The 23,726-nt window shown below is 37.7% G+C and overlaps 5 protein-coding genes across 7 annotated transcripts; 2 read left to right on the top strand and 3 right to left on the bottom strand.

Moving 5' to 3' along the window:
* Nucleotides 1-1,695: 1,695 nt before the first annotated feature.
* LOC119992855 lies at nucleotides 1,696-5,663 on the bottom strand. Its single transcript, XM_038839650.1, has 8 exons — nucleotides 5,490-5,663; nucleotides 5,272-5,400; nucleotides 4,584-4,699; nucleotides 3,996-4,077; nucleotides 3,592-3,651; nucleotides 3,404-3,511; nucleotides 3,020-3,065; nucleotides 1,696-2,204 (listed from the first exon to the last, which is right to left on the bottom strand). Exons 1-8 carry the CDS (start codon nucleotides 5,568-5,570, stop codon nucleotides 1,954-1,956), a joined length of 873 nt encoding a protein of 290 aa, XP_038695578.1. The 5' UTR covers nucleotides 5,571-5,663; the 3' UTR covers nucleotides 1,696-1,953.
* Nucleotides 5,664-5,880: 217 nt separating this feature from the next.
* LOC119993211 (probable ethanolamine kinase) lies at nucleotides 5,881-11,934 on the top strand. 3 transcript variants are annotated; one of them, XM_038840226.1, is made up of 11 exons: nucleotides 5,882-6,110; nucleotides 6,370-6,461; nucleotides 6,610-6,716; nucleotides 7,288-7,393; nucleotides 8,056-8,184; nucleotides 8,361-8,452; nucleotides 9,199-9,283; nucleotides 9,811-9,916; nucleotides 10,009-10,075; nucleotides 11,365-11,457; nucleotides 11,544-11,934. In XM_038840226.1, exons 1-11 carry the CDS (start codon nucleotides 5,974-5,976, stop codon nucleotides 11,670-11,672), a joined length of 1,143 nt encoding a protein of 380 aa, XP_038696154.1. In that variant the 5' UTR covers nucleotides 5,882-5,973; the 3' UTR covers nucleotides 11,673-11,934. The 3 variants fall into 3 exon arrangements, with proteins under 3 accessions (XP_038696156.1, XP_038696154.1, XP_038696155.1); XM_038840227.1 differs by having other exon boundaries at nucleotides 5,883-6,110; nucleotides 8,062-8,184; XM_038840228.1 differs by lacking the exons at nucleotides 11,365-11,457; nucleotides 11,544-11,934 and adding an exon at nucleotides 10,602-10,763 and having other exon boundaries at nucleotides 5,881-6,110.
* Nucleotides 11,935-12,068: 134 nt separating this feature from the next.
* Nucleotides 12,069-15,040, bottom strand: LOC119993210 (F-box/kelch-repeat protein At1g55270-like). The gene is made up of 3 exons (XM_038840225.1): nucleotides 14,255-15,040; nucleotides 14,091-14,164; nucleotides 12,069-13,586 (listed from the first exon to the last, which is right to left on the bottom strand). The coding sequence occupies exons 2-3, from the start codon at nucleotides 14,115-14,117 to the stop codon at nucleotides 12,327-12,329; spliced, it is 1,287 nt and encodes a 428-aa protein (XP_038696153.1). The 5' UTR covers nucleotides 14,118-14,164; nucleotides 14,255-15,040; the 3' UTR covers nucleotides 12,069-12,326.
* A 1,249-nt stretch (nucleotides 15,041-16,289) lies between these two features.
* LOC119993208 (pentatricopeptide repeat-containing protein At1g08070, chloroplastic) lies at nucleotides 16,290-18,675 on the bottom strand. The gene has a single exon (XM_038840223.1). The coding sequence runs from the start codon at nucleotides 18,516-18,518 to the stop codon at nucleotides 16,320-16,322; it is 2,199 nt and encodes a 732-aa protein (XP_038696151.1). The 5' UTR covers nucleotides 18,519-18,675; the 3' UTR covers nucleotides 16,290-16,319.
* Nucleotides 18,676-18,816: 141 nt separating this feature from the next.
* On the top strand, nucleotides 18,817-23,337 carry LOC119993209 (nudix hydrolase 19, chloroplastic-like). Its single transcript, XM_038840224.1, has 6 exons — nucleotides 18,817-19,541; nucleotides 20,214-20,354; nucleotides 20,465-20,569; nucleotides 20,854-20,953; nucleotides 21,487-21,579; nucleotides 22,834-23,337. Exons 1-6 carry the CDS (start codon nucleotides 18,966-18,968, stop codon nucleotides 23,121-23,123), a joined length of 1,305 nt encoding a protein of 434 aa, XP_038696152.1. The 5' UTR covers nucleotides 18,817-18,965; the 3' UTR covers nucleotides 23,124-23,337.
* Nucleotides 23,338-23,726: the final 389 nt, after the last annotated feature.

Here is a 23,726-nt window from a genome sequence, read left to right as displayed (position 1 = left end):
TCCTGATTTTCGAGTACGTGGAAGAGGTACGGATAAGGTTGCAAGGAAAACATAAAGAAATGGCTGCAGGAGACCATGCATTGTAAGAAAACTAGTTGCATGCCTGCGCTTCGCGCGGCATATAATTAGTTTGAAAAATAAAGATTTTTGATAATTTTTCGATATTTTGTTACCATGATGAACAACAGAGTTTGAATTGTAGAAAATGAAGATAATTGTGAGATGAACAAATAACTACAATACATTTTTCTTAATAGAAATAATTTTTTAAGAGGGAGCAAGAAATTTAATGCATAAGGAAAATATATGTTCAAATATTGTTTTTTCTCCAAGGTGACAAAGGTCATCAAAAACATATGTATGGACAACATTCTATGCATAATAGTTTTTATGCACATTTAATTGGTGCTTAACTGTTATATTTATTTAATTTTTTAACATCTTTAATCTTATGTTTATTTAATTTTTGGTGGTTTTTTATTATTAGCATTGATGATTTTCCTACAATTAAGGGGAAGCTTTTTACCCCTCTTTTTGTTATTCTCCACAATTCAAGGAGAAGCATCCTTAAGGCTTCCATTATATATATATAAATTGATATCTTCGAGGGTGCTGATTTCGCAGTAGATTATTGGTTATACAATCGTGCTCTTTTGAGTTGTTAAACGTTAAATTAATCGTGAAACTCAGCAGCCAGTGACGGCGGTTGATGGGGGAATATTTTGGGAATTTGGCGTCAGGCAAATGCAATGATAAAGTGTTATTGGGCCAATAAAGATGTTGTCTTTTGTTGATGTGGTTGTATTGTAAAATGTGTTTTGCTTATGTGGCTGTATTGGGATAAGTGTTTTGTTAATATGAATGTGTTGATATTTGATGTTTTGGTATAGTTTCGTTGTGGATAATATAAAAGAATGGAATGTTGTTGGCCTCCATGTTGAGTGGGAAGAGAAATTGTATAGAAATTTGTGTTTTGTTGATGTGGTTGTATTGAAAGATGTGTTTTGCTGATGTGGCTGTATTAGAATACGTGTTTGACTTACTTTTTTGTGTAATAGAGGTGGGATCAGGCCAACATTTTTGTTGGCCCAGCAAATAAGAAACCATTGTATTTGCCCTAACTTCTGTTTTGTGCGCCGAATTGTTGATAATCAAGATAGATAATTAATGATTATATTATGAGGAGACACATACATTCGTCTCGTTTGGTGGAGCATTTAAAAATGACAAAATATAACATTTGATTCATCAATTATATCTTTAGTTTCAGGTCTTTAAATTTTTTTTACTCTTAATTTCGTCCTTCAACTATTGAAATGTATTTATTTTGTCTTTTAATAGAGTAACTGAAAAAACCAACGTGACATCTATTTGATATATCGGAATAATCCTAGTTGATAAATTTTGACAAACATGAATGATATTATCCCTAAAATACTAATGTTTAGCACTTCTAGTGCGTAAACCATACAATAAAATAATTTGGGAATTTTGAAGAATTAGGTATTTTTGGAATTTTGTGAATTGATCGGTGTAAAAATTACTCAAACTGAGATGTTATGTATGATTTTCAAGATGTCTTTGAATAGTTGAAGGACGATTTTAAGAGAAAAAAAGTTTAAAGACAAAAATGAAATGAAAGATACAGTTGACGGACCACATATATATTTTTGCCTTTTTAAAGGAACACACATGTTGTCTAAAATAATACTCTTTCATTCAATTATTGTCGATAACATTAATACTTTCCAAAATGCTTTGGAAAATTAGATACAGGGACATTGTGCAATTCATCATGAAATAGAAGCAATAAATTATCAAATTTTTCAATATTTCAAGCAATTGCAGGACTATTAGATCAAGAGAGAAATTCATGCAGGATCTTAGTTGGCCATAACCGATGCATCTCTATAGACCTGGTTTTGTAAATAACATGTTTGATACAAACAAAATTCAGGTTTGCAATGCAGATGCAGATGGAGAAGCAGTAGAGTTGCGTTCAGTCAACAAGAGCTTTTCTACCTCCTCCATCCTGTTCAACCATCTAAATCCGAGATCACATCCTGCTTTTGCAGCAATCCTGAATTGTTCTTTCGCCATCTCCACTGGATTTATATCAGGGCTTTCAGCAATCTTCCTTGCTCTTCTGGCTGATGATCGCATGTTTGAATTAAACTTTGTCAATGATTCTGGCACTTGAGCACCTGACATAAACACCAATCAGAAAAGCTAGAATTAGGAGTCAATTACTCTTCTTGGATATCCTATTGAGTGTGTGTATATATACATACAGATACATACATGTGTGCGCATATATATATATATATATATATATATATATATTTTATCACAGGCAGACTGTTTACAAGAATTAAACCTATGACATCTAACTTGCATCCGTGCAAATCTACCATTGAACCACATGTTCGCTGCTTGTTTTTGTTTTACTTATACTGGTACAAAATAAATTTCGTGAATCAAATTAATATCTCGAACTTGAAGTGACCAAGTGGCTTGATTTCAACTTCTATAAGTAGGTATGTAGTATTAAAGTTTCCTCCCTTACCTAAAACCATCTTTCATCATGACTTAACGTTCCTTTATAAACCAATCCCTGAATTTGCAGTCAACTCACTCCTAACTGCTAAAAGTACACTTTCAAGCCTCATGCATGCATTCCCCAGGGCAACGAATTCCATGTCCTAGCTGTGGAATGGAAATGCAAAAGTGCAAATAAACTAATAGATCTCTACATTCTACAGAAGATAACCTAGATTTTTTTAATCCATCTATCAACAGTGTATCTATCACATGAGCTTAGGGTTTAGGGTTTAAGAAATCCAACGTGCACTCTCCATAAATGTATGGCCAGGATGTGATTTGCTTAATTCGTCTCAAATGTGCAATTAACATTAATTGTGAGGGAAAAAGGATGGTAAAGAAACAAAAATTTAGAGGAAATCTCAACAAATTTCTGCTCTTTCTCAAAAGAAAATCATACAAAGTCAGGTTACCAAACCTCTAAGAAGAAGCGATCCATATGCTATGGCTGCACCAGCATGTCCCTGCATAAGATTGGAAAATGGTGAGATAAAATCTCAAAAAATTGGCACTGGAAACGTTGCTCGATTAAATCCACTAAAACCATGCCATCCAAGCCAAGAAAATGCAAATTAAACACACCAAATATGCTAATGTTTAATCAACATTTAAATGATTAACTAATTAGTTCAGTCCCATTTGAAATTTCACCAGTAATGAGATACAAAACTTTGGAACACTAAACGTTGCCAACTTTAACACACTGCTGAAGATTATGAAAAATGTCAAGCTTAGAACAACCTACAACACCCCTGCATGATCAGTAATTAATCACTCTAGACAGGAAGAAAAATTATGTTACCTTCTCTGATGCCCTATGGAAACACCATAGAGCTGAAGCAAGATCTTGCTTCACACAATCTCCAGTCAAATATACAGCACCAAGAAGATAAAGAGCACCAGGATGCAACTAGACATGGAAAGCAAATGTCAGGCTGCGAAAAATATTCTGCACATAACATTGCAATTGTTGGCTATAGGGTAACATACCTGGTCAACTGCCTTCTCCAAATAATAGAAAGCTTGTTGGTCTGACTGCACATAATCATTCTATCCAATAGCCGACCCAAATAATTGAACAAAAAGCAGTAATCAGCATTCTGACCATAATACCATAGAGACACAGTTTCAAATTGCACTCTCTTTCATGATAGAGAGAAAAAGAAGAGTGAAAGAATCTGCTGGAAATGAAATAAGAGTCTGGCAATGTAAGACAATCAAGATAAAACTTAGATTAGGAAAAAATAAAAGATGGCCAAGATAAAGCTGCATATTCAAACATTGTTAAGTGGATTTTAATAGGGGACAAGGCTCAGTAGATTCTAAAATTAACTTTTCAGCTTCAAATAAAACCAGTGAACATAAGCTAGATGCAATGTTGAGCAGGGGATCACCTCCACTCTCATATGAGAACCCAATTCATACTGTGCATCTGGGTCACCCATATCTGCAGCTTCCACTAATAATGCAGCCCCTCTATATCATGATAAAATAAGAAAAGCAGAATCAATCCTGTAGGTTTTTACAATGTAACAGATAATAAAAACATAACCACACATTTACAAACAGTAATGAGCAAGTAACAACTAACAATGGATGAAACCATGGATGGAAACTTCTGCCATCAAGAATGAACTTGGATATACTCATATAGATAACTGTAGCAGTTCTTTTCTTTTCTCATCATTTATTTTTCTTTCTACATATCTATATATATACTTTTTTTAACTACAACATCTTAGTCATTAACATCAAATTATTAACTGGGTAACGTCTCAGTTTCACAGCACCACATCATTTGAAACCAAGAAGCAAATCAGGTTCCTGTATTTCATTAAATTAATCTATAATCTTGATGCATTTTGATGGCATGGTCCCATTTATGGCGCATCTCAGTTTCCTGTATTTCATTAAAGCTATGAAGAGGAAACCAAATAAAAGAAAAAGAGAAAACAACTTAAGAAAGTGATAGAATCACTTACATAGCTTTACATCCTCCCGGGACATGGTACTTTAAATGCAATTTGGCCAGCCAATACCTTGCATGGGTATTCGAATTGTCCGCCTCTAAAGCCAACTCAAAGTTTTCCTTAGCTGTCTGATATCAATCTCAAATTAGAAAAAGAATATATGAGCTCCACCACATAAGCTTACAAGTTATGCAACAAAACTACATACTCAGAACCAGAAATGTAGAAAAAGCCCAGAACATCACCAAGAGCTATCTTTCTGATGTAACTATAAAGCTGCAACCCTTCAATTACTTAAAAGAACAGAGGAAAATACCCAAGTTGCTTCTTCATCTAGCTAAGAACAATTATCCAATAACACCCTAAGCCACCACATCAACGGAACCCCTTCAATTTTTAAGCAAATAAAACCCCACCCTTTAGGATCTATAGATCAAACTACTTACGCAACTGATGTTAATAACATCGACCATTCGACCTCCAACAAGAAATGATCAGATTTTATTAGAGTATTCTCCTTTGAACCAAACATCCATGATTAATGATACAATTAATAATTTCAGAAATCTAAAATAATCCACACGAACACATGATTGCTTGATCAAAATATTGCAAAAAAAAAAAAAAAAATTCTCTTCAATTTCTAGCATTTTATTCACAAAGAAATAGAAAATACACGAAAAATGAATCCGTAAGTTACCCGAAGAAGAGGGATAAGACGTTGGTCATTGAGTTCGCAGTAGTCAATGACTCTATCGACTTCCTTCAAAGCACTCCACCCTTTCGCTATCAACTCCATTGCCATCTTGTTCCTGCTGTGCATACCCCTCTGCAACTCATTAAGTGAAATCAAACTTCAAACAAACCACAACAAAATCATTCAAAAATAGCTTTATTAAGCCGACTGAAATCACCTACGTGCGGATTATACGATTGAAGAAAAGCAAGAGTTTTTGGTTTTAGGTTTAGAGCTGGATTCTTCAACAAATGCCTCAGCATCTTCACGGAGAATGCTTGAATGACCAGACTCCCAAACTCTCTCCTGAACAAAAGACCTATCTATTGAAATACTGAAAATGAAGGAAAGGCAAGCTTCGAGTCTGTGATAGAACTTATAGAAGAACCAAGGGGACGAAGGTCGCGAAGAGGGCTGGGCTCACTGAAGGCCGTAAGTTACAGCTAAAGGGCTTCTGTTGTGACGAGCCCATTCCCCGTCACTGCCAGCCCAAGCCCATATCTAAGGGACAACTTCGGCATTAGATAAAGATCTCAGGTGCTTATCGGTCGTTCCACATTTTATTATATTCCCCCAGTTCACAGTTTTCCATTTGCGCGGAGAAGTCAGCGTTTCATTCGCTCGGCATTTGAATTTGTAGACGCCTAGAAAGAAATACAGTGACGAATGGGAGCAGTGAAGATCTGGAACGGAATGGAGGTCGCCAAGGAATCTGCAGAGAAGAACTGCAACGCCGAAATCAAATCATCGTCCCTCACCGTCGATACGTCTCTTTCGCTGCCCGATATGACTCCTCGCGTCATGTACGTTCCGGTTTTCATTTCTTCGGTTTTCTGAACTTCTTGGTTCCGATTTGCATTTATTGGTTTGTGGATGCATATTTACTGTTGCTTCTTCTTTTACTTGCTTATTGCATCTTGGTTTAGGAATTTTAGGCTTTCTGCTCTTGTCTGATGCTTGGTTTCTGAGAGTATGTAGTGAAGCTTGTTTAAGCAAAATGCAAGATTCTGTAGGACATACTTTTTTCTGCTAGATTATAAATGTCTGTTTTTTTTTTGACAGAATTTTGTGCAAGGATCTGTTCAAGAAATGGTCAAATTTGGATGATTCATACTTCTTTGTGGAGACCGTTTCTGGAGGCATCACAAATTTATGTGAGTGGTCAAAGCTTTGTTGTTTATTGGGTCGATATTGATGAACAGCTGTGCAAAAGCTTTACCTATTACACAAATGTCCCCTATGAAATTAGGGAATTTATTGCACCAATTCTTGCCTGAGTAACTGTCTGATTAAGTCTTCCAGTGCTCAAGGTAACTGTCAGAGCAGATGATGGAAATGAAGATTCTGTGACTGTGAGATTATACGGTCCTAACACTGATTATGTCATCAATCGTCAGCGGGAGTTGCAGGTGATTTATTCATCTTTCTATGTTATTTCTTGGCACTACGCACAGAAACTGAGAGAGTATTCACACTCCTTGGCTTGCCAATGGGTATTACGTTCTAATATCAATGACATGTACCTCAGCTTTATTCTATATCTATGATGGCATTATCTGGTCTTTCGCTTTGTTGTCCTGCTCAAACAAATGTTTCTTACATCGTACTGACCACAAGGTGCTACAGTTTGAAATTCTCAATCAACAATAAACAACCCATCAATTTAACCATTTTCGTATTAATAGAGAAATATAGCCCTCAAGTTCACCCTCTCCTAAAATTGGATCTTTGCATCATGTCCTAAATCCTAATTAATTTTGGGAAACAGTTGGCTAGTTGGCTAGTTCAGACACAAACAAGTTGCATATTTCAAATATAAAATTTTGATTCTGTGTTTCTTCGAAGTTTCGAAACCCATGCTTGATGTAGTCTGAATCACTTACGGTTAATTTTATCTCTGGCTGGCTGCCCTTTTGCTTATGTTTAATATCTTTAGCAACACTTACTAGTTGCTTACTATATATTGTTATCATTTATTAGGCTATCAAGTATCTCTCAGCTGCAGGATTTGGTGCCAAGTTGCTAGGAGTATTTGGAAATGGAATGGTGCAGTCCTTCATCATTGCACGCACACTAGAACCATCAGGTGAGGATAAGAAAGCCAGAAAGGTCAAATGTTATGATGCAAACTAAAGTCTAAAAGTGTTTGTTTTTCCCCTTTCGTTTTTGCAAATGGTCTTGGTCAATTGTCCAAGACACCAGAAATGGTTTTGGTTTGGCTTGCTAGATAATTAATTTTATTGCCAAAACTGGTAAACTATTTACTTATTTCTCAGCACACTGTTGAGCTCAAGGCTGGGTGGTAGAGAAGTCTTACAATACCTTTGGTCCTGTAGCAAGGTCACTAGGAGAGAAATTTCAGTTTCCTGGTGTTTGCTGTTGCTGGGTTTTAGTCATCATAAAAGAACAACGTCTAAGAACCTAAAATCATGATTGCTTGACAGCACAGAAACTCCTTGTCCATGAATTTATAGGAGGTAATACGTTATTATTTGCTCTAATAAATTGGTGAAGGAAAAGAAAAAAAAAATTGAACATTTGTGGAGTCGTCTTTCACCATGGACCATCTTCTCCTAATCTGCATTTCTGTCTAGACGCTAGAGAATAGAAGTTATGCTTTCTTTTCTATTGCCTCAGTATTGAATTTATGCTTTTGTTCTAATTGTGATATTAGCCGTGCTTTATAAATGTCTAGTCGTCTAGATCATGATATTAGCACTGCTCTTCTCTCATCAATTTTTTTCCCAATGGCAGACATGAGAGAGCCGAAGCTGTCTGCTGAAATTGCCCGACAGCTACATAAATTTCATCAAGTGGAAGTTCCTGGTTCTAAAGAACCTCAATTATGGAATGACATCTTCAAGTTCTTTAAGAACGGTATGTTTTCAGTTTAATGACTGGTATCTTAACTAGTTTTCCCTGTTTATTGTGCTTACCCATGGTCTTGTCATTAGGTTTCTGCTGGTGGATCATTCCATATGGTCATTTATTTACGTGATATCCCTCCTTTACTCTATACTTTTCTAATGTTTTCCTCCCATCTCTTGTTGTAGCGTCCAAACTTCAATTTGATGATGATGAGAAGCAGGAGAAATATAAGAAAATTTCATTTAATGAAGTTAATAATGAGATTCTTGAACTCAAGGTATTCTCTCCTCTTACAGCTTGTAGCTTGCAATTCTCTTTTCCGTTGTTATCATTATCTTTCTGCCATGTATTTATGTACTGAAGACATTGGAATCAGCTGCCAGCTTTCTATAATTTTCTCTAATAAAACCCTACATGAAAGAAATAACTTTGACTTCTTAGTTTTGATGTTTCATGGGCTGTTGAGGGATAGGTGCAGGAATGAAAGAAATTTAACTTCTTAGTTTTGATGTTTCTGCTCTCTCTTCTTCCTTTGGTTGCCACTTATGGTAAATTATAGGACTGATTGTCATGTGTTTGAAACATTTCCTTAATAGCAGAACGTCCGACCTTCCATCATTTTTTATTCCTAGCCAATATGGATGCCCTGCCTTGAGGTTCATTCGGAAAATTGGCTACATATGGTGAATGTAAGCAGTAAGCATAGCAGTCAATCAGTCATATGTTTGAAACATTTCCTAAACGGCAAAACATCTGACCATTATTTTTGATTCCTAGAGGATTTGGATGGCCCACCATGAGGTTCTTGATGAAATCCATCTAGATATACAAGGCAAATGAGATGATACGTGTCTAGAATCATAATTCCAAAAAATCCCTAGCGTGTAAAACTGGAATGTGCTAATTTGATCTCATTTATAGCATTTTGTATTTAGAATGTGTATGTGAGATAGAATGAGAGTTTGTAAGGTTTAGAATACCATTCCGATTCATAAAATTGTATCTCTCTTGATATTGAAACAGGAATTGACAGGCCTTCTTAATTCTCCAGTGGTTTTTGCGCACAATGACTTGCTTTCAGGCAACATAATGGTCAATGATGATGAAGGTGTGTATAACCACTATTTTGTTATCGTCTTTGTTCATTTTTTATTATATGGCAGATTCACTCTGTGATTTAGTATGGGTTGAACTTTGTCCTTCCCCCCCCCCCCCCCCCTTCTCTCTCTCTCTGACACACATAAGTCCACATGTGAACCTTTTAAATTTGTAGGTTGAAGAGTGTGATATGTATGTGGCATGAGTAGATGCAGAATTGCAGATGCATGGAAAAGTAAGGTGATAGTGATGGGTGTGTTCTATACTTAGCATGGTGGTGCATCTACTCCCTTTGCAATTTGTTGCTATGCCATTTATGTGTCTTCTAACATATTTACTGTAACTATCACGGAACATATAACTTAGCGTTAATGTGAATGAAGTATATAGGAGCAGTACATTTGAGGTTTAACTTTGTGAATTGCATAGGGATTACTGCACTGAGTTCATCTTGGTTGTTTTAAGTTTGATAGTGGAGTATTTGGCTGGTATTGTTTTTCATTATTTCGTCATGTGTGTTCATTGTTTGGCATCCAGGGAAACTCTACTTCATTGATTTCGAGTATGGTTCATACAATTACCGAGGTTATGACATTGGAAATCACTTCAATGAATATGCAGGCTATGATTGTGACTATAGCTTGTATGTATTCTCGTCTTATTTTTTATCTGCTCTTCTTTCAAGTTATGTGTTGCATACAGTTTTTTGATTGTTGAACGTGGTCTTTGTTGCAGATACCCAAGTAAGGATGAGCAATATCATTTCATTAGGCATCATTTACAACCTGACAAACCTAATGAGGTACGTTAGCATTGGCAGGTTAATTATGTACAGCTTACGTTTGACATTTTGTAGAATAACTTTTATGATTTGAATATATAGCCAAAGTTAATGATACTTTGTCCTATTGCTTGATAATCTGCATAATCCGACATAGAAAGACGACTTATTTAATAAACCCATAACTGAAAAATACCATGAAATTGCTTTAAGTAAAATACTAACTGAATCTAATCTTGGTATCTGATGTGGGAACTTTTGTAATAATCTGCAGGCAGGTGATAAACACATTAATTTCTGCAGCATTACGCTGCAATACCATTTACGAATTGTATTTAGGGTTTTCATCCTTCATCCTTGGAACGTCAATATTTTATTATGTGCATGCATGTAAACCTGATGATCAATCTGGCCCTTCCTCTTGTCTTATATATCAACATGGTTCCCCTTAAATGCACCATGCCAACCACCTTTTGCTGTTATGTACATTTCTTTCTCTGTCATTTCACTGACAAACTTTTGGATGGACAACTTTTTGTTGGGTCAGGTGTATGAACCTGCATGCTTTAGTGTTGCTGCTAATGATGCGTTTGGTACAAGGGTAATGGGGTGTAATAGTTACAAGGGTAATTAAATTTTAAGTTTACTTGTGTTTGTTATGTCAATATAACTTTTACTCCTGTAATAAATTTTAGTAATTGAGCTTATTTTTTACACATAAAGTTTACTAGTGGGGGGACCTGGGTAATAAAAAGTAATGAGAAGTTTTACTCCAACCTATTACCCCTTTAAATAAAAAATTCTAAAAGCCCATAAGTTATATATATATATATATATACATATACACAGACACATATATACACACACACATACACACACACACACCCACGCGCACGCACACGCGCACGCACTTATTTATATACACACACACACATATATACAAAAATTGTTAACAATTGTTATATATATATATATATATATGTCTGGCTGTGTGTGCGTATATATATGCATATGTATCTATATTTTTAACATAATCTCACTTTTTTCTAATTTGGTTCATTACAATAATAACAAACAAGGGTAATGGTATTACACCAGTAATGTATAGTCGTAACAAACAAGAGTAATGAATACTTGAGTAAATTTTACCCTTCTTTACCAAACAAGGGTAACACTTATTCTCCATAATTGTTATTACCCTTGTAACATTTACATGGGTAACAAATTATACCTCTAAATTCTTACCTCATTCCAAACGCACCCTAATAGTTACAGATTATATCATCAGCATGAATTGGTTTTCTTGACAGGTATCTGACAAAGATGTTGAAGCTCTCTATCTTGAGATCAACGTATTCATGTTAGCTTCGCACATATATTGGGCTTTGTGGGCGTTAATCCAGGTATGTGTTCTCATCCATGTACTGGCAAAGGCCAATAGACTTATTAACATAAACACTTAATTTTGTTTATCTCCTCTGTTTTGCAGGCAAAGATGTCTCCGATCAATTTCGATTATCTTGGTTACTTTTTCCTGAGATACAACGAATACAACAAGCAGAAAGGAAGATGGGTCTCATTGGCACGATCTTGCCTTTCAGGAAAAGGAAGTGAGTAATACTGTTCACAAGTTGCATTGGTTTCAAAAAAGGAAAGGAAGATGGTTATCGCAGGCTCTTCCATTACAGGAAATGGAAGTTCAGTAAAAATGTTGTTTTTACACATTGCATTGGTCTTCTGTAATTTGTTACGAGGGAGAGGTCCTTACTAGCTATAATACAAGCACATAGAGAGACTGGAAATTAAGAGACTTGGATATCTTTTAGTGTATATGATCAATATGTGTACTAATTCATGTTGTTTACTTGTTTGATTCTCAATTTTGAATGGTTCAGTTGAAACACCTCAATTCTTGTGCAACTATAGATTTATGGAGTGTTACATTCCAATGTGCTCACAATGGGTACTCTTGAGCCAACACTCCATAAAGGGGAACTTAAAAGACAACTATATCTCATATCCATATTAGTATATATCACTAGGAGTTTAGCAAAATATTCTTACCGATCTAGAACCTCTTGGGTACATGATCCTTCTTAAACTTCACTATGAACCCTAATATGCCGGACCTATGTGCACCTCAATTGATCATCCCAACAAGCAATCAGTCATCATCTTCCAACCTGTAGCAGCAGATGCCAGATCAAGCAAAACCAAAATGCACAAAAACAACCAGAACCCACATTAGGGTTTTGATATATTTTTCCAGTCTTCATGCTTGAAGAACCTGGCTATGAACAATATGACTCTTTAATCGGTTCCTACCAGCGAGACTAGACCAGATATTTGTGACCAAATTCTTGAACTGTCCTTTCCCTGCTATGGTTTCCCATAAATGTTCAGCAGTAGGCCCTTCTACGCCGTCAGATTTCGAAACATCAACCAGTGATACGCACATATTATTTCGGATGACGCACAATTTTCCATTCAGGGGAACGAGCGCAGCTGCTTCCAATGACCGAGAATTCCCCAAATGCATCTTACTGTCAATATGCTTACTCCAAGAGTCGGACGCTTCATCATAAACCCTAAGTTTGCAGCCATCCTTGCAGTTCAAAGCATATAAATTCCCATTTAAGGATGCACTAGGGTTCCTCAAGCCAGTCACCATCCCATCGTATACAGGGTACCAACTGTCAGTTTCCGCGTGGTAAACTTGACTCAGAACTTGTCGGTGAGAGCCTAGCCCCTTCAGAAACCATTTCCCCTCATAAACTACCCCAATGAAGGGCACCATTGCTGTGCTCATATCAGCAATGAATGACCATCTATTTTTGTTAGGATCATAAACTTCAGCTGACCTCAAGGAATGATGCACACCCTCGTTCTCCCCACCGGCTACATACAAACAGTTGTTTATAACACATGAACCGAAAAAATGACGTCTACGAAGCATATCTGGTGCGCGATGCCATTTGTTAGTCCTGGCACTATAAAAAATGACTCGCCTCATCGATCCCTTTACCGGGTCCTTACCACCAAACAAGTAAAGGTGACAGGAACTTAGAACAGCAGAACCAAATCCAAGGGCTTCTGAGTATTCCTTCGGAACAGGGGGAAGAGTTTTCCACAGCTGGTATATGGGATCAAAAGCATGCCACAAGATTTTCCCTTCTCTATCTCTCTTGATTATATATATCCATTCCTCAGCTACTCCAAGGCTCTTTCGGAGAGAGTAAAAGAAATTGCCAGCCAAAAGACGGTACCATCTTTTGCATACTAATCGAAGCTTACAGTGCTCCGCCCTCGGAACACGTATTAGACAAGCAATTGCAAGATCATCGGGGAGTCCTGGAAGCAAAGGAGATTGGTTCCGGCTCCTGTCTCCACGGGATGGCTTGTTCCTAGTTGGATGAATGGATGGTTTAACATAAGGCTGGAGACAAAGCTTAGTACCAGGGACGTATCTTTTAGCTCCAGCAACAGTTTTGAGGCCAGCGTCTACTCTACATAAACATGCTGTTCTATCAACCTGAAAAGTCAGGTGAATATAATCAATAACATTCTTCTTCGCTTCTATTTCCCATGCAACATCAGGAAGCTGCTTGATAAAATTGATTGTGGCTCAAATAGCAGATTCAATCCCATTTTCCATTTCCATTCCAATCCAAAAAAATGTTTGTAATATACGACGAAGATTGTTAGTGATTATCAGTGAAATCCTTTTGGGAAAATTTTGCCAAAGATAGATTACTAGAATCAGTAAATCAATGCTTTCGTAATTGGATTTCCAACTTCTGAACAAAATTGAAGTTGCAGTAGCAACTCGAGAAAAGAACTTATGACATCAGAAATTGGTTCAACTCGCACACTCTGAAACATAAGTATTGCTACAAACAGCAGCACCAAAAGGAAACCACCATACAAGATCCAAATTATGATTACATTGCATCACTAGGAAGAAAATACTTCAAAATATAAAACAATTTTTAAAATGTAAAAGGAAAGTGCGAAAATGAGGAGACAAATAATTTACCAGAGGAGGTTGAAGTACTCTATCCATTTCCCTAGAATCAAGAACTTGCCAGTGCCAGATTTATCACAAGCCACCTGCAAATTTCAGCACATATTTCTCAATAAACATACCCAACACAGCAAATCAAATACCAAAAGAGTATAACTCAGATAACTCGTTAGGACCTGAATATTCAGCATTAGCCCATAACCAGAAATAACCAACAGCACATAAACTCTAATTTCATAGATCTCTGCAAAGAATCCTCATCGATTTTCAAGACATTGACCTCTTGATCTTCCAAATTTCACCATTAAATCATAAAACAAGCAAAATAAGAACTCAAAGATGGCTTTAAAAAACCTAACTTGTAAGACTCAAAAGAAGCTCGTATTGCAGAAAACCTAGAGCTGGCCATAGCACGAAGCCGCTCAATCCTATCAACCAAAGCCCATATCAAAAATCGAAGACCCACATCGATAAAAACCTCACTTGTAATGGCCTCCAAAGAGAGAAGTCAAAATCATCATATTATCTCCTCACAAAAGAAAAGTACAAAACCCAAGAACCCCAAATGCGAGACAGCACGAAAATGGGGGACATAGACAGCACTGAAAGAGGAGATAGAGAGTAGAGACCCCTTCCTCTTACACACCCATTAATGTTCAGTGGAGTTCAGGGCCCATTAACTCAACGGCACAAGCTACCAAGTACCAAGCACAAGATTGTGCTCGACAAGACAGAAAGAGAGAGAGAGAGAGTGTGTGTGAGAGAGAGGTGAAGTGAAAAAATCAAAAACCTAAACCATTAAAGGAGGAAAGAAATAAAGAGTGGTGAATGATGACATTATGGTGGTTGCTTGATTGGAGGAACGAAGAACAAACTCACTCCCTTGAATTGGAAGATAGCTGGTCTGGGTTTTTGGCCAAAGAGAGACTGAATGAATAAAAATCCATAGGTCAACACACAAACATAGATTCAAAGATTCAAACACAAAATACAATATCCCACTTAATGTTCTCTTATTCAATGATAAAAGATATTATTATTTTCTTCCATGTGTTTTGAGTTTTGACCAACTCCACTGACTACTGAGGATCCTACCATCGCTTGTATCGATCATCATAATGTGCCCACAAGTATCTTACAGTGAAATCTTTAAAAAAAAAGTTCTTTATCGTGATTGGTTTATGATGATCATATTGCTATCACCATCCAATCAAACCTTTTTCTTGTTCCCTTCCGGGGCTTCCCAATTGTTTATTCTTAAAGTGTTTCCCAAGATAAAGTGAAGTAAGAAAATAATGATAGAAAAGTGCAGTTGTCCACCCATAATTTCAGTAGTAAAAGGAAGATAAGCTAATGTCCAACAAATTTCAGATTCACTAGAAGGAAAATAAGCTCATCAACACTACGGCACTCACTTCATTTCACTTCCCCAACACCCGAGGCATTTTCTTTGTTATTAATCTAATCCCATTAAATCCTTATACCCATAAACAATCTCATTTTACTCTTCAAGTTGAATCAAATCTTCAAAAACCCAGTTCAGTTTGCTGTTTTTGTCATCTGCATTATTACTTATTAGTTCACATAATTAAGGCATTTAGAATGGCAGAAAAGATGGCTAAAAAAGTCTCCACTTGAGAAGACTTGCTTAGCCTCTCTTGACCAAAAGCTAGCCATGGTAAAACGTTGTTCTCATGGTACCCTTAATTTCTCTATCAAATTTGGTTTCTGGTTTTTTACATTTTTAAAAAATCTCATAAATTAATTGTTTGCCTTTCAAATGGGTCAACAGAGGGCGTTGTCGCAGGAGCTAAGGCAGCCATCGTTGCCAGCATTGCTGCTGCTTTTCCTACTGCGAGTCTTCTTTCTGCCAGCATTACCAGATACCCCCTACTGTTCTGTTTCTTTTCCTTCGTTAAAAACTGAAAATATGATCTACAAACTAATTATTGTAGTGGCTGGAGCAGCATATTTCATTATAGCAGACAAGAAAGTTTTGGCCTCAACAAGGAGGAACTCCTTTAGGCACCTCGCTTATTATGGACTTGTTTGGTTTTAGTCCATTCCCTATCTCAGTAGCAGTTTAGTATGTAAACCCGTCATCTATGTACGTATAAATCAAAGAAAGATGGTTAATTTTTCATCTCTAAGAGCATTGGAGAACGTTGTACCTGCAAAATCAGCCTATTCGAATCAGTTACTACTTACAAAGTCGATTTCTGTTTTCAAATGAATGACGTTTCACCAGTAGTCATTACATGAGCAAGATCCATCCTTGAAATGGTGGAAACGATTCCTATCCCTTGCAATGATCTCTCTGTTGAAGATCTTGGATATCAGTTTTGTCGCTGAATGACAGTTTCCACACACTCTAAGATTCTTGACAATTCTAATTGTTGTACCTGGCTTTGTGCTGATCAGACCAAAAGCAATTGCCAACTTTTCACTGTGATGGCTTAATGCACCTTCTTTCCACTCTTCATCCATATCATAGAGAACCTCAGATGTATCAGGCACAAACCCAGCCTTCTCCAAAAGCCCATCTATTTCATCCAACATTTTGTAGATCTCTCGGCATTTGGGATGTACTCTATCTCCAACAAGGAATTCATGAACAACACTATCAACCTCTATAGAACTGCAACCAGGAACTTTCTTCATTCCCTTATCATTTAGGATTGTTCTTATTCTAGCTACATCATCCCATCTTCCCACTCCTGCATAGATATTTGACAGAAGAACATAGGCACCTGGGTTTTCAGGTTCCAATTCAAAGAGACGCTCAGCTACATATTCACCCAACTCGACATGTCCATGAACTCTACAGGCGGCAAGTAGAGAACCCCAGATGGCACCATCTGGTTTCATTTCCATGTTCTTTATCAGGATCTCTGCTTCCTCAAACAACCCAGCTTGGCCTAGAAGGTCCACCATGCATCCATAGTGGTATAAATTTGGTGAAAACTTGTAGTCATGGATCATTGAATTGAAATAGTTGCGTCCAAGATCCACCAAACCAGCATGGCTACAAGCAGATAACACACCAACAAATGTTATATCATCTGGTTTAATTCCTCCATTGGTCATCAGAGAGAAAAGCTCAAGGGCCTTGTCTGCATGCCCGTGATTGGCCAATCCAGATATCATGGCATTCCAAGTACCCAAGCTCCGTTGCTTCATGGCATTGAATATTTGTTCGGCTGCCTTTATATCTCCACATTTGGCATACATGTCAAGGAGACTAGTCTGAAGATTCGAGGTAGTTATATGCTTAAATTTCCTATTGATATAAGCGTGAACCCATTTTCCAAGATCAAGAGCACCCAAGTGAGAACAAGCTGGAAGAATACTCAACAGAGTCACATCATTAGGCTCTATATTGGATTGCAGCATTAGCCCAAATAGCACCAATGCTTCTTTGTATTGGCTCATGTGGGTGTAACCACCGATCATAACATTCCATGAGACCACATTCTTCTCATGTAAATCCTCAAACAAACCGCGAGCTTTGTCCAAAACTCCGCACTTTGCATACATATCAATAAGCGCATTAGCCAGCCTAAGGCTTGAACTAAGTCCATGGTTCTCTAACCAGGAATGAACCCAATTGCCCAGTTCAAGGGAACCCGTATGAGCACAAGCTGAAAGGACAGTAAGCAATGTACTCTCATTAGGTGCTACATTTGCTGCACGCATCTCGTCAAAGAAAGCTAATGCTTCTGAGAATCGACCACTTTGAGTGTACCCTGCAATCATGGCATTCCATGAAACGACATCTCTAACAGGTATTTCATCAAACAGTTGACGAGCCTCATCTACAAAACCCCTTGCAGTATAACCAGTCACCAAAGCTGTAAAGGAAACAGCATCTCTCATGGGGCTTTTATCAAACACTTTTCTTGCATCACTCAAGTCACCAATCTGCGCATACATATTGATTAAAGAAGTGTGCACAAAGACAACAGTGTCAAGCCCAAGCTTCAAGACATGTGCATGAATCTGTTTCCCTTCATGGGTAGCCCCAAATTTAGCACAAGATTTCAAAAGGAAAGGGAAAGTATACGAATTTGGCTCAACACCGGACAGAATCATTCGAACATAAAACCCCACAGCTCGAACAGGGAACGAGCTAAGTGAGTGGCCTCGAATCATGGTGTTCCAGAGTATCAAATTGGGGTTATCAATGGATTCAAAAAGTGAAATTGCATAAGAAATATCTCCGAAGGGAGAAATGGCACAAACATGGATGAGCTTGGTCATGGTGAACTGGGTGTTGTGGAGGCCGGTTTTGATAATCTGGGAGTGGATTTGCTTGAGATGTTGGATGGTTTTGCAACGGGAGAGAAGTGTCAGAGATGAGTGCGTCTCAAGGAGCTTGTATGGAGGATCTGAGGAGGGAAGGATATGGAGAGTGGAGGGAGGAATGGCAGAGACCACCATTTTTGTTGTGGAGGTTAATAGAGATTAAGAGGTCGTTAGAATTTGAAATTTGGTTGGCTGTTATTTTTTTATATTTGTCTCATCCGCCAAAAATGGCCGTTGGGGTTAAATTCTGTAACATATTCTGTGAGAAAAGGCAATCAATGGTCAAATTGTTAATGCTTCCTTTGCCCTCTATCCAATGGTGGTGATGCTTTTGGTCTTGGGCCAGAACCCACCCAAGTTGTGATCTTGGTCGACGCTTTGTGCAAGAGAGAACACTCACTAGGCAGAGGAAGGGTCTATCTTGTAAATTTGACTAATGGAAAGGCGAATGAGACGACCTCTCTCGCCTATCGCTTTTGTCAATAACCCAGAGCGCTTGAGCGGCTGAGCCGCCACCACCACGACGTTAGTCTCTCTCTCAAGTCTAAACATAGTAGCCAACCACCCGATGCACGAGCGGCCATGCTCTCATTGTTCTCCTCTTCCTCCTTTATGTCTCCTCTTATTTCCCCTATCCGTCTCTCCAAAAGAATCTACACCCTTACCTCCACGTCCATTTCCCTGCATACCCACGCCTTTGCTGGCAATCCTTTAAGATCCAAGACCCCAAAACCAACCGACCCCTTTTCACCCACATCTGCTTTTGAAATCCTCAAAACTCGCCTCTTAAACTCCAACCACCAGCAACCCTTTTCGCCTCCTCATTTCAAAGTCTTGCCTTTCTTGAAGGGTAGGCCGCTGGCCTCTTCTTCTGGTGGTGATACGTCACCGAATTGGCATCTGGGTTGGATAGGCTTGGTTGATTGCAGGGATTTCTTGTCGGAATGTGGGGTCCAGTTGAGTGTAGAGTCTTTGGTGTATTTGGGTTCAAGGGCGGAGGAGGATGAGGTGTATTGGGCTATTGATGTGTCAGAGGAGAGTGCTCTGGTTTCTCAATTGGGGAGAAGGAAATTTTGTTTTGTGGAGCTGAGAACGCTTATGGTTGCCACTGATTGGGCTCATGAACGAGCCATGAGTGAATTATCTATTGCTGGTCATGTAAGTGATGAAGATCCGTATTCAGCTGGTAATTATGTGGTGTTTGCGTACTATTGAATATTGATTATTATAATCGATTGAGTAATACTATGTTGATTTAGTCTATATATTTTTTGTTGTTTCATGATGTCAATATTTGCTCCTTTTCTTCGTTTTTTAGTCGAAAGGCTAATAAATGATACAGAAATGAAAAAGTAAAGGGAGTTCATGCCATTTTTGAACTTGCATTTCCTTGAGCAAATGATCCTACTTAGTTGGAAACCTGAAGCCCAATAAAGGGGTTTGACTGATTTGTTCATCTAGGTTCCAGATTTAATTTATTTTCCTCCATGTACAAAATATAAATGAGCGTTTTTTTGAGAGCAAAAAAAATATGATGCAATGACTGCTAAAGCAACTGTTAAGAAGCTGCCAAAAGATTTTTCTTTTAAATGATGTTCTTTCATTATATTTTCTCCAAATCCTTTTACATGGGAACAGTGCAACTGGTCGGACTATTTTTATAATTTTCTTATGGATATATCGGTCGTGCCTTTGTGTGGTGAGTTCATATCCTGTAGAATTTGGTCTTTCCCTCATATCATCTTTCACATTCTTACCATTAAGCAGTTGTTTCATGGAGCATGGAACTTTTTTTCCTGACAACTATGAATGCGTTTTGAATTTGATCAGGCCAGGGCATTGTTGGAATGGCATAACATATCACGTTTTTGTGGACATTGTGGTGAAAGGACAGTCCCCATGGAAGCTGGAAGGTGGAAACAATGCTTGAATGAGCTTTGTAAAAAGAGCATTTATCCTCGTGTTGATCCAGTACAGTGATATTTACCATTTTTAGTTGGTTGCTTATTGATGTTGGATTCTTGTGAAGAGAGAGCAACGAATGCCTCATTCCTTTTCTGATATATCTGCCCTTACAACAGGTTGTCATCATGTTGGTCATTGATAGAGAAAATGACCGTGCACTCTTAGGCAGACAGTCAAGATTTGTACCTCGAATGTGGAGTTGCTTGGCTGGTTTCATCGAGGTATGTGTTTTGCCAACTTATTTTTTGTTTCAAATTGGAAATACTCCTAGTGAAAACGAAAATTGAGCAAAGATATAAGTTGTGAAAAATCTTCTTATTTAATACTACTGCTGAGAAGTCTATTAGTGGCAGTTAGGTGTCTTTGTAGTTGTAGAGGAAAAAAAGGTTGCTACCAAGCTTTTGCTTATTAGTCAAATGACTTTGATCCTGTAGTTTCTTGCCCAAGCAATTTTTGTTCGTATAATTGAAGATTTCCTTGATTTGAATAACTTTATTATCGTTAGCCCGGAGAAAGCTTAGAAGAGGCCGTGAGGAGAGAAACATGGGAAGAGACTGGTATTGAAGTGGGAGAAGTCATTTATTATAGGTCTCAGCCATGGCCTGGTATCTTTTCTCCACCATCTCTTTTTCTTTCCTATATTCCCTTACCTATGATACAAATGGTGTATGTGTAATTTATTTTAATAGGATAGCATATCACTCTTATGGTTTATGACTTGGCAAAGTAAAGGGTCATGATTAGCCTCATGCCTGAATTTATGTCATTTTTTCCTGTCCGTTTGCCTTAAAACAAATTCAATCTTCACCTTGTCATTTCATTTCCTTGTCTTCCCATCCATCTTACTTTTCCTTCAGGTCATCCATCTTGCTATTTATAGTAATTCTACTACTAACTACAATAAATATTCGAGTACATATGGCAACTGAGAAAATCGTTTCTATATTTTCTGAATGCTTTACAATCACTTTATTTTGTGTGCCTCTCTGAACTTTTTTTCCTGGATGAGTTTAGATTCTCCTCCTGAAATATGTGCGCTGTGATGATATGCAAGCCTTTGTACAGCACCGAACTCTTTTTATTCTTCTTTTTTACCTTACCTTTTAACCCATTGTACCCTTAACTGATCTGTTTTCAGTTGGGCCAAGTAGCATGCCATGCCAGGTAATGGTGGGGTTTTTTGCCTATGCAAAATCACTTGACATAAACGTTGACAAGGAAGAGTTGGAAGGTACCTCACTGTTTTTCTTTTATTTTTTATTTTTGGCAGGGGTGGGGAAGGGTGTGCAAGAAACCATACGCTACTTAAACAATGCCAATGTTGTTTAGCTTAAAAAAAATTTATTACGCTTGTCCTTTCTGCCAGTTTTGACAATATGGTCTTTCTAAATGTCATTTTTCTGTCATTTAGCTATATATATCAAAGAAAACGGAAGGCAAAGATTTGCATAAGGGTGTTGTGCAAACATTTTTTTCCAATGAGTCACTCAGCCCATTAGTCAATGATGTCATCAATACAAGAAGCTTCAACCTGCAAATTCCATGGCAGTAATTCCTTGGCACTTTCTGTGTAAAGCTTGATGGGGTTGGGCTCCTATACATACTCTTAAGAATATTGCACCTGTATTCATTGGAGTTGCTGACATTCCAAAGGAGAAAATGAATTTGGAATGAATTTTTCTATGCCAATACCCATCTGTGGTCTTCCACCTGTAGCTAGAATGTAAAACCCAATACATATGAAGATCCCAGGTGACATTTCAAAATCATGAAACCATCTTAATTATTGCCGTGCTAAAGCATTTATATTTTATTCGAACCTTTCCGGTTTAGTGGTAGAGTAGAGTAGGGTAGCATGGATGCAACCTACACATGTTTCATTCGTGGAAACAGCCTCTCCACATATTATGTGGAGTAAAGTATGCGTACATCTTGCTTGTCTTGAACCTCGCCCACTGCGGGAACGTGCACACTTGTGCACGGTGTTGTTGTTTACCTTTTTGCCTTGTGCATGGTGTTCATTTGTGTTACCACTTTTTTCCCCCTCCTGATAAACTATGCTTATGTTTGCAAGTGCTATAATTTTCGTCCTGCTGTTCGTAAAGTCATCTCTTTAGCCTATATTATAACTCATATAGATATGTAGATATCCATCATTTACTCATGAAGCAACTTGATATATGGGCTGAATGTGCTTGATGTGTGCCGGTGAGGAAATTTGGTGATCCAAATGAAAACCAAGGTTGTAAATAAGATGCAGTCCGCTGGACACCTTTTGGTATCTTAGACAGCATTATATGCACATAATTCGCTATGCATGAAGCAGTATTTGAACTGTATTGACAGCGAAATTTAGTTAAATTCTCGATCAATTGGATCGCTTCTGTATGGATCCAAATCCTTTGTCATTGCATTTGCTTCTTCTTTTTCTGCAATTTTTAGTATATGGCGGGCAAGTATAATATCAGAATTCCGGTTTGTGTAGATGCTCAATGGCACAGTAGAGAGGATGTCAAAAAAGCATTGGCATTTGCTGAGTACAGGAAGGCACAACAAACAGCAGCAATCAAAGTAGACCAAATGTGCAAAGGAGTTGAGGAAGGACAGTCTCTAGCAGCAGATTTCAACGTGGAAAGCGGGGAACTTGCACCAATGTTCATCCCAGGGCCTTTCGCAATCGCCCACCACCTCATCTCTTCCTGGGTCAATCGAGGATCAACCATCGGTGATCAACTTCCGTTGGCGCAACGTAGTAATTCTTTATCGAATTTATAATAGTCTCATCCCCTAGTTTAGATTTAGATCGCTGATGCTATTTCATTTTTCATACCAAAATAGTTTATGATTTCTGGACACTAGCATTTCTTCATGCCATAGATTTAGATAGCTTATGCTATTTCATCTTTCATACCAAAATAATGTATGTTTTTTTTGGAGACTGGCATTTCTTCATGCCAATAAAATTCCTATTATCCAGAGGGTTACCATATCACTCTTCTGATGGATTATAAATTTCATTGTTCTTTGTACATGAGTACATTTCCTGTAGACATGGCCCATTCTATAGTTGATCTTGTCAATGAATCCATGGGGTCACACATTTTTTTAGAAGAGGATCGTCGAGAGGCAGCAGACCCTGCATTTCATCAGAGCAAATAATCTGTGTATCCAAATGATCATCTCACCTCCACGAGGTCATGGATTTGAGTGGGGAGGCAGAATAATTTCATGGAATGAAATCTTGAGCGGGAGAGTGGGAATGCCTGTAAAGATAACCCCAAAGCGGTTAATACCCTCGTATGCATATGCATCCACATATCTATATTTGACAATGGTGAAAGTTTCGAGTGGAAAAATCATGGTGCCAGCAGTAGAAGT

This window comes from Tripterygium wilfordii, chromosome 23 (genome assembly GCF_013401445.1).
Source record: "Tripterygium wilfordii isolate XIE 37 chromosome 23, ASM1340144v1, whole genome shotgun sequence".
In the NCBI taxonomy this organism is placed as follows: domain Eukaryota; kingdom Viridiplantae; phylum Streptophyta; class Magnoliopsida; order Celastrales; family Celastraceae; genus Tripterygium; species Tripterygium wilfordii.
This window is presented reverse-complemented; position numbering and strand designations above follow the sequence as displayed.

Coding starts and splice junctions, on each gene's coding strand:
- LOC119992855 (XM_038839650.1), bottom strand. CDS start 5,570: ATGCTGAGGCATTTGTTGAAGAATCCAGCTCTAAACCTAAAACCAAAA. Junction 3,652..3,995: donor GTTCTCATATGAGAGTGGAG/GTGATCCCCTGC, acceptor GCTATTGGATAG/AATGATTATGTGCAGTCAGA. Junction 3,066..3,403: donor TCCATAGGGCATCAGAGAAG/GTAACATAATTT, acceptor AATCTTATGCAG/GGACATGCTGGTGCAGCCAT.
- LOC119993210 (XM_038840225.1), bottom strand. CDS start 14,117: ATGGATAGAGTACTTCAACCTCCTCTG. Junction 13,587..14,090: donor GAGTACTTCAACCTCCTCTG/GTAAATTATTTG, acceptor CTGACTTTTCAG/GTTGATAGAACAGCATGTTT.
- LOC119993211 (XM_038840226.1), top strand. CDS start 5,974: ATGGGAGCAGTGAAGATCTGGAACGGAATGGAGGTCGCCAAGGAATCT. Junction 6,111..6,369: donor GATATGACTCCTCGCGTCAT/GTACGTTCCGGT, acceptor TTTTTTTGACAG/AATTTTGTGCAAGGATCTGT. Junction 8,185..8,360: donor CTTCAAGTTCTTTAAGAACG/GTATGTTTTCAG, acceptor CTCTTGTTGTAG/CGTCCAAACTTCAATTTGAT.
- LOC119993209 (XM_038840224.1), top strand. CDS start 18,966: ATGCTCTCATTGTTCTCCTCTTCCTCCTTTATGTCTCCTCTTATTTCC. Junction 19,542..20,213: donor AATTATCTATTGCTGGTCAT/GTAAGTGATGAA, acceptor GAATTTGATCAG/GCCAGGGCATTGTTGGAATG. Junction 20,570..20,853: donor GCTTGGCTGGTTTCATCGAG/GTATGTGTTTTG, acceptor TATTATCGTTAG/CCCGGAGAAAGCTTAGAAGA.
- LOC119993208 (XM_038840223.1), bottom strand. CDS start 18,518: ATGGTGGTCTCTGCCATTCCTCCCTCCACTCTCCATATCCTTCCCTCC.